General features: G+C 51.8%; 1 protein-coding gene across 5 annotated transcripts in view; it reads left to right on the top strand.

Moving 5' to 3' along the window:
- The first annotated feature begins 973 nt into the window (after positions 1-973).
- The window catches only part of Adora1 (adenosine A1 receptor), a 33,786-nt gene continuing 26,014 nt past the window's right edge, over positions 974-8,745 (top strand). The window contains exons 1-2 of one of the 5 annotated variants that reach the window (XM_028764719.1): positions 974-1,053; positions 1,834-2,265. In XM_028764719.1, coding sequence (XP_028620552.1) covers positions 1,925-2,265 — 341 coding nt within the window. In that variant the 5' untranslated portion in view covers positions 974-1,053; positions 1,834-1,924. Of the gene's footprint in view, positions 1,054-1,192; positions 1,212-1,296; positions 1,319-1,442; positions 1,618-1,806; positions 2,266-8,745 lie in introns of those variants that run through there. The other 4 variants (XM_028764716.1, XM_028764717.1, XM_028764718.1 and 1 more) reach the window with 4 other exon arrangements.

The raw sequence follows: 8,745 nt of genomic DNA, 5'->3' as shown, positions 1-8,745 counted from the left end.
CTGTGGGGAGGGCACTGTGGGGAGGGCACTGTGGGGAGGGCACTGTGCTGGTGCTTCCATGCATTAGTCTTTGGCAAGTTCCTTTCATTCCCCAGCCTGAATCTTTTTCTGGAACACAAGGGATTGGACTAGATACTGTGTGGTCTTAGGTGCTGGGGCAGAAAGGAGAAGGAGGAGGAGGAGGAGGAGGAGGAGGAGAAGGAGAAGGAGAAGGAGAAGGAGGAGGAGAAGGAGGAGGAAAAGGAGGAGGAGGAGGAGGGGGAAGGAGCATAGTAGTATGACACTGACAGTGGTGGTCTTGAGAATCTGGGGCATTCCTCTGAGCCTCAGCATCCTCATCTGCAAAATGGAAATTACGAAGAGCCTGAAAAGCACTCTGAAAGATGGATGAGAAAGGGCTATGACTCAGGAGACTGCCTGCAAAGTAACGTGTGTGCGGGAAGCCTGTGCGCTCCTGACAGTGCGGGGACTGCTTTCCTGAAGAGAGTAGGTTTTAAGATTAGGGGAGGGACCCAGATGCCAATGGTTGTTGGTGGTGGGAGATCAGAGGAGGGAATCCTTGAGTCCCAGGTGATTAGGGCTTGGGCTGCCCGCCTGCCGCATTGAGAAGGGAGGGAGGGAGGGAGGGAACACGGGAGGCGGCACCTCGGTACCGTCCCTGTCCCGAGGCCGGATCCATACATCACACTATTCGAGACGCTCACGTTTCCCCAGCTTTTCTCACACTGAATCACTTCCTTTGTTTAGAGGAGGGGGTAGGGGAGGAGACGGAGGGCGACGAGGGAGGGGCCCGCGGGTGCCGCCGCCGCCCCCGCCCCCTCCCCCTCCCGGTGTGCGGAGCCCGATTGTCACTCAGCTCCCGCGCCGGGGGCGACGAAGGCGCCGGCGCCAGAGTGGAGTCTCGGCTGGCTACCACCCCCTGGACCTAACTGGCTAGCCCTGGGTTCCCTGGCATCCTCTGAGGGAGCGACTGCCCAAGGTTTCGAAGTCTGGGGATACTTGGCTAGACAGTTCAGGTGGCCAGGAGCTCTGCCAGCTTTGGTGTGACCTTGGGTAAGTCTGTGGCTCAGTTCGTGCACCACGGGTGTGCAGGAAAGGGGTGGATGAAATGACTAGGATGCCCCCCTTGGGGCAGTCGATGGTCAAGGATTTGGGCAGAGCTGGAGTGAGACCAGGCTACTATTAAGAGTCGGGCACCGGCGGCGTCCCAGGTGGGTGGGCACAAGGTAGGCGTGCGCGCACGCGGGGAATGGGAGCCCGTGGACCCGCCAGGTCCTGGGCTTAGTCCCTCAGAATCACGCCTGCCATCCAGTCCCAGGTATGAAACAGGGGCACTACCTCTTTAAACGCGTCCGGGGCTGAGCCTCTGCCACACCATGTGATTGCTTGAAAGGCCGGGCTGGGAGCGCAGCGGCGGGAGCCTGGAGAACGATGAGCCGATGTGCGCGCGGTGCCGAGAGCCCAGCCCTGCCCGGCGCGGCTCCGGAAAGCCGCCCGGGGAACTTAGGGCAACGCCTTTGGGACCCCCTACTGGTTGGCAGGCAGGATGGTGAGCTCCTTGCCTCCGGGTCGGCGGACACCTGTGGGCATTGTGGATGCACAGGGGATCCTTGCGGAGTAAGTGTAGTGGGAGCTACCTCACACCTGATACAAAAGCCAGTGGTGGAGTGAGGGCTGCTATTTTAAGTTGCTGAATGGAACCTCTAAGGACAAGGGGAGGGGACAGAGGTTAAGCAGATAGCGAGCCTGAGTGCCTGGCCAGCCTGGGCAGGCACTGCACGCACTTACTGAGGCACATCTTCGCAGGGCTGCCTATGTTCCCCTCCTTCCCAGGCTGGCATCCCCACCGCAGGCTTCCTGACCACAGGTGCTGGCCTCGTGCCCCAGGGCGCCTGTCTGCTGATGTGCCCAGCTCCTGCCCACCATGCCGCCCTACATCTCGGCCTTCCAGGCTGCCTACATTGGCATCGAGGTGCTCATTGCTTTGGTCTCTGTGCCCGGAAATGTACTGGTGATTTGGGCTGTGAAGGTGAACCAGGCACTTCGCGATGCCACCTTCTACTTCATCGTATCCCTGGCGGTAGCTGATGTGGCCGTTGGCGCCCTGGTCATCCCACTGGCTATCCTTATCAACATTGGGCCACAGACCTACTTCCACACCTGCCTCATGGTGGCCTGTCCTGTCCTCATCCTCACCCAGAGCTCCATCCTGGCTCTGCTTGCTATTGCTGTGGATCGATACCTCCGAGTCAAGATCCCTCTCCGGTGAGTTCATAGCAGCCCAAGGTACTCTATGATACCCGGTGTTGGGAGGCTTCGGGATAAGCTAGAGGAGATGAAAGTGCATAAGCCTCCTTCCTAGCCAGCCAGGTACTCTCTGGGCATTTGGATCCCAGCCCACATTGCCTTCCTGGGCTCTGTGCAGGGGTGCTCAGCAGATCTGCAGTTAGAGAAACAGGAGGGGGCTGGGTGTCCAGAGAACTACCATCCTGACACTGCCCATGACCTCAGTGCTGAAGCCTCTGCAATCAGAGAGAGTCTGAGGGAGCAGGTGAGGTCCAGCCTGGAGTGGGGTTGGAACATTTGGAAGGGCCAGTAAGACAAGGGACAGTCAGTAATAGGCTCAGGAATGATTCCGGGTTCCACAAGTCTGAAAAAGGAGGAGTGAAAAGCTCCAGGAGAGATGAGGACATGTTGAAGGTGGCACACCAGGACCCAGGGTGCTGCTGCTTCTCGGACTAGACCAGGCTGGCTTCCGGAAGACACTGTTTAGCTCACTTGTTCGGCCAATGTTTCTGTACCAGCCAGCTCCACCCTCCAGGCTGTCCTGCTGAGCACAGAAGACTAGTTGCCTCTGCCCAGCTCCCCCTGAGGGGATCTCTTTTTGCAGGCAGGGAGAAGGCTGGTGGCTGGCCTCCCTGTTCTGGCTGTTGCCTGCAGAGGTACTTTTGCTGTTTCTAGGCAGCTCAGGGTGGGAACCTTAACGGTGGCCGCCCTCGCCGTGGGGGGTCCGCCTCCCTTGAGGATCCCTGCCCAGGCCTACCAGGCCATAATCTTGGCACCAGGCAGTGCCTGGGTCACCAAATGCCAGCAAGTGCCTGGGCACACTGCCAGGAACTGGCTCTGCTAGGACACTCTTTTGAGTGTGCTTCCCCCTCTTTGAATTCTTGTCACCAGTAGGTTTTCTAAGGGTGAGCTTTAGCCATCTTCAGCACCTGCCATTCTGTGCAGCTTCCTAGCTCCCCTATCTGGATCACGGGGCCTCTGGTCTCACTTGGCAGTGTGCCTGGGTAGGCCTGGGCACCCAGAGTCCTCCCTTTGGTCACATTTAAGCACGTTTAACTTTTCCCAGCCTCTTTTCATGTCACACGCTCGCTCCCTGTGTCCAGTGAGGGAGGCGGAGCAGGAACTTGAAGAGAGGAAGCAGGCTCATGGGATCTCCCAAAGCCAGGTGTGATCCAACAGTGTCCTCCCTCTGATTTCTGGGCCTGGAACCCTGTTGTCAGCCTCTCCCTATCACCCCCAACCTACCTTCCTCACAGCCACCAGGGTTTCTCAAGGAAGGTGGGGTACAGGCTGCTGCTTCAGGGAAAAGGAAACACAGCTCAGAAGCCACATAAGCTCTGTTCCCAGGGCCTTTCACGCTGCCATTAGACCGGGGTTGCTGGCCTGTACCAGTCAAGCCAGTCTCAGTCCATTAGATGGGCTGGGCCTCAGTGCTCGGCCATTACAACGGTGTGGCCACATTAGGAGTGCAAGTAGATGGGCAGACAGAGGAAGGCCACTCAGGAAAGTCTGCCTGCTGAGTGGGTGCCAAGGCAAGTTAAAGGCCCTGTCCTGGTGCCACAGAGGTCACAGACTTCAGGATGTACCTTCCTTATCCTCTGGGCCTGGGACATCAAGGTGGCCATGCTGGTGGGAATTGGAGGCTCATTCCTCCCAGAGGCAGCTGGAAGCTGTTGCTTGGAAGGAGGTGGTGGTGGGGCCAAGTCTCTAAGAGTTGAGGGAGAGACACAAGTTGAATTTAATGCAGGCCTAGGTGTGAATGCTTTTATGAATGCCTAACTGTGTCACTCTGGGAGAGTTGCCTATTTAACCTCTTGAAACTTTTAATTTCTTCATCTATATAAGGGGACAGACATAGTAATATGTCTGCCTGGGGTTCCTGGAAAAATATATAGCAATTAGTATTATTGCTGACCTTTATTGTATGCGGGCTGTAACTGAGAAGTTTAGCTTCATTATTGGCAAATGGCTTGAATTGAGGCTGAACAGGCAGGCTGTTTCTCCAGCCCAAACATGTGTGCTCTTAAACGAACACACACAACACGGTCCAAGAAGGCGTAAAGAACTATTAATTTATATATGTACATGATTTCTCTTCCTTGGTGGACTGCCAGTTCCTCATAGGCAGCAACCACATCGTGTCTGTCTTTGGGAATTACCCAGAATGCTCAGCAGCAACATATAGTCCTTGGCACTCTGGGTTTCCAGGTCACATGAGCAGACTTTTGGGGAGTGCCTCTGTCTTCTGCTGCAGACTAGATCTGTCCTCCATTCAGCTTCAGGACTCTGTCCACAGTTGTCCCCAGTTGCTCAGCAGTGTTCCTGGGAGCGTTTTCCCCCACCTCAGTGAAAAGGAGCCTTCTCTCAAGTCAAAGCCTAGCTTCTGAAACAAGATTCCTTGGCCAACATGCTGATCACTTTAGAGCCAGGCCTGTCAGCACTCAGGTACCTTGCAGGAGGTACAGAATGCTCTGCATCCTTATTCCACACAATAATAATAATAACAACTCAGTCATAAGTTATGTAAATTCTTTTCAGGTTGTATTCACACTTCTGTTTTAGTTTAAATCTTTCGATTTGTGATAATTTCATACATACTCCGGGCAGCTGGAGTCTGTGGGATGGCAGGCTTTTGAGCCCTCAAGCACCTGGCTCCCTGCCCTGATATACTAGGCAAAGGTTGTTGTGGCCCTGGACCCTGGGGATAATGCCACTAAGTGTTGGTGAGGTGTGTCTAGGCATCTGGATATAGGAGTCAGGTACACCTTCATAGAGCAAGGATTAGGTTGGTCGGTAAACCGCAAGTTTTATTTCCTTCCACTTAGCAGAAAGCCGAGAGTAAAGAGATTCACCTCATACAGTGTGACCCAGTTACATTATTTTTGAAGTTGAAATAGTTGATTGTCAATAAAGTACGGTCCTTTATATGTTGCACACCACTCATCCACGCTGGGTAATTGAGAAGTGATTCCCCTCCCTCCTAGTTCCAAGGACTCTTCACTATTCATCTCCCTACCTCCTCACCCAGGGCTGTCTTGGTACTCTCATTATTTGGTGTCTGCTCGTGAGTGCTCCCTGATTCTGTGAAAAGGCTGTCCTTGGCTAGATGGGTCCCGGTGGATGGTGGCAGGAGTTTGTGAGTTAGATCTGAGTTTGAACCTTGCTGTGTTACCAGATAATTATGCAGCCTGGGAAACCCTTCCACCTTCTCGAACATTTCTTTCTGCCTTAAACACGGTTGGATTCAAGGTCACGGAGGTTCCTTTTGGCTCTCACCCCCTGTGGTTCTTCCTCCTCCTGGTTCCTGCCAATGCTGTCTTGGGAACCCCAGACAGGTTTTGGGTTGGGTTTTTCCACTCCTAATGATTGATCACGTGGTAGCCATGTTTGGTTTTGTGTATGATTTATCCCAGTGATCATTTGTAGCCTCTTAGTAGTGGAGGTTACCGAGGGCCTCATTCTACAGTTCATCAGATCAACTGAGGTCAGAGGCCTGAAAGATTCAATAATTCTCCTAGATTAACCACTTGTCAGGATCAGAGTCCAGGCCCACTAACAGAGGCTTCTAACCTGGAAGCCCAGTGCACGTGCTTAGACCTAAGCAGCTGTCTTGTAGGACGTAGTCCCTGTTTTCCTCAAAGCTGTCACAGGTGCTTTGTCCCCTCTTACCTTTGCCAGTGAGTGTTTGTGCCCTGGCTTGGCTCACACTCAGCACCTCCCCTCCTCTTCACTCTAGTGGGCAGTTGAGTCCCTGAAAAGCTGGAGGCTTGTCAGGGAGGCAAGGTTTGCTGAGTAGAGCTTGGAGAGAAAAAGAAATCTGCTAGATTAAGATGTGTTTGCTTTTGGCCACGGATTTAGCAGTCCCTGATGTGGTCCGGGCCCTGTATATTTATTCAATAGATAATTAAAATAGTTCATGTACTACCAACACCCCAGCAACTATCTGTGACCTCTGTGTCCCAGAACAGTTTCTTTGGGTCTCCATCTGCTTCTCAAAGAAGCAGGGTGTCTCCAGCTGCTCTGTCTAAGGATGCATTAGTCATAGGCTAGAGTGCATGAGGCAAAAAAGCAGGCAAAGGAAGCCATGGAGAGGAAACCAAGGGACAGGGAGGCCTGGGCTTGTTCGGGGTCACTGGACTGGGAACTCTGCGCTCTTCCCAAATCAGGCTCGCCTTGTGTGGAAAAGAAAATGCAGCTCCAGTGGATTGGGTCAGTGGGTGAGTGGCAGGCTGTGGGACGCAATGGGGGTAGCTTTGTGTTTGTTCTGGGGCAGTTTGCACGTGCTTATGCTACATACAGTGGAACCCAGACACATGGCTTTCCTTGCAGGGGTGTCTGGGTTCATTGTAAGGGTGAAGGCATTCCCTTTCCCCACATTGGGATGGCTTCCAAAAAGCCTTTGTGTATCTGAGGGGCTACTTGTACTAAGGTGCCTCGTGGAGATGCCCGTCCACCCAGGGGCCCTGGAATGGAACCTTAGGGGCTGCACCCTATTATTTGAGAGCATCAAAACACCGTGCAAGGAATGTAGAGAAGAATAAAGACAGACGAATTCCCCAGTACTTCCACCTACAGAGGACGACTGTTAACATTTTGATGTTCCAGAAAAAATTTCCACACACATGTGTATATATTTAGCTACATTATTTTTGCATATGGCATATAGATATCTATATATGGCTTTAAGTCTCATTTTTTTCACTTAACATTGAATTACAAACATTTCCACATGTCAACTGAATTTATTTTCTGAGGGCTTTTATGACAGTATAAGCTTGTATTATTATTCATCTTTTACGTTTCAGCGAAAATAGCCTACCCTCAGGGAATCCACCTCCCGCTCCTGCCAGCCCAGTTCACTTTGTTAGGTGCTCAGAGTGGAGTGTGCCTCCTTCCATATTAATTCGGGCCCAGGGAGTTTTCCCTTTAAAACTTCTCTCTGGGGTCTGGATAAGCCCCAAGAGTTTCAGGACACTCTTCTTATGTACTCAGGTATCTTCCATGTCTGTCATGTGTAACTTCTTTGTTACAAATTAACATTTGTCACAAATTAACATTTGTGTAGCACATTTTAAAAAAATATTCTTAAATAGGTGGCTACTTTGAGCACTTCTCCTTCTTCTTCTTCTTCTTCTTCTTCTTCTTCTTCTTCTTCTTCTTCTTCTTCCTCTTCTTCTTCATCATCATCATCATCATTATTATTATTACAAAAACCACTCCATGGGCTGGAGAGATGGTTCAGCTGGTAAGGGTACTTGCTGCCAAGTCTGATGACCTAAATTCAATCCCTGGGGTGTATACAGTGAAAGGAAATATTGAACTCCTGAAAGTTGGCTTGGCTTGTACTCTGACCTTCATACGGGTACCGGGATTACCCCAACACACACACACACACACACACACACACACATATGTGCGGGAGATAATGAATGAATAATAAATATGAAGAAATGAAAATATCAAACAAACAAAAAGCCAAAACTCTTCACTGATTCACATGGTTTCAAGGGTCAGAGCCAAGGTCTAGAACCCTGAATTGAACCTCCAAGTAATAGATTGCCTCTGTCTGCAAGTATTTTCATATCAGGCTAAATATTTCCCAACTCCTTCATCTTTCCTCCCCTCTCGAATTTCACCTAGTGACTTCCCAGGAGGCATCTGGTATTTCTCATCCCATTTGCTCTTCCGAGCTGGTGGGACAGGCCCTTAGGGGTTCGGGAGCTAGTCCTTTAGTACCCATTCTTGATTTCCTGAGTCCTGACCATTTTATTTCCAGAATGAAGGGCTTGGGGGCTGCTATTTCTTGGTTGGCCTGGTTGGACAAGAGGGCACAGACACAAGGGACGGGCAGAGGGGAAAGAAGCTGTCACTCAGAGCTCCTTGGGTGGGGAATCACTCCTTTACTAGAGCCCAGAAGAGGATGTCAGTTGTTACAGAACAAAGTGGTGGGGAGGGGGAGAGGAAGAGGTGGCGGGGTGTGAGCTTTTCACCTGTTTCCCCTTGGAAACACTGGCGAGAAGGTGGACAGGATGAGACAGCCTGAGAAGAACCTTCATGACTCCAAAGAATAGATTGGGGTAACTTCTTTTACCTGGCAGGGTCACAGAGGTTTGAGGTTGGGGGGAGCAGTGCCGGACACCTTGCTGTGCTGCAGGCACAGAAAGATGTTCACCCTGGTCCCACTCTGCCTGGGAACTCTCAGCCACTGTTGTGATTATGGCCTTCGATAGACCAAACTTGCCATGGAGAGATTCCTGGCCTCCTGTATTGGGAGTAGGGATGGCAGGAGACTGAAGCCCAGCAAGGGTCAGTGCTTGAGCTGGAAGCTGGTCCCTTCTCCACAGTCACTCTCTTCAGCCTAGGTCATGTGGGAAGCTACCCTTTGGAACTGTCTTCCTGTTGCTTGCTCTCAGAACTTGCCTGGCTTTTGAGAAAGAAGGATAGCTGATCATTCTCACT

Source organism: Grammomys surdaster, unplaced genomic scaffold (assembly GCF_004785775.1).
Source record: "Grammomys surdaster isolate TR1022 unplaced genomic scaffold, NIH_TR_1.0 145, whole genome shotgun sequence".
In the NCBI taxonomy this organism is placed as follows: Eukaryota; Metazoa; Chordata; class Mammalia; order Rodentia; family Muridae; genus Grammomys; species Grammomys surdaster.
This window is presented reverse-complemented; position numbering and strand designations above follow the sequence as displayed.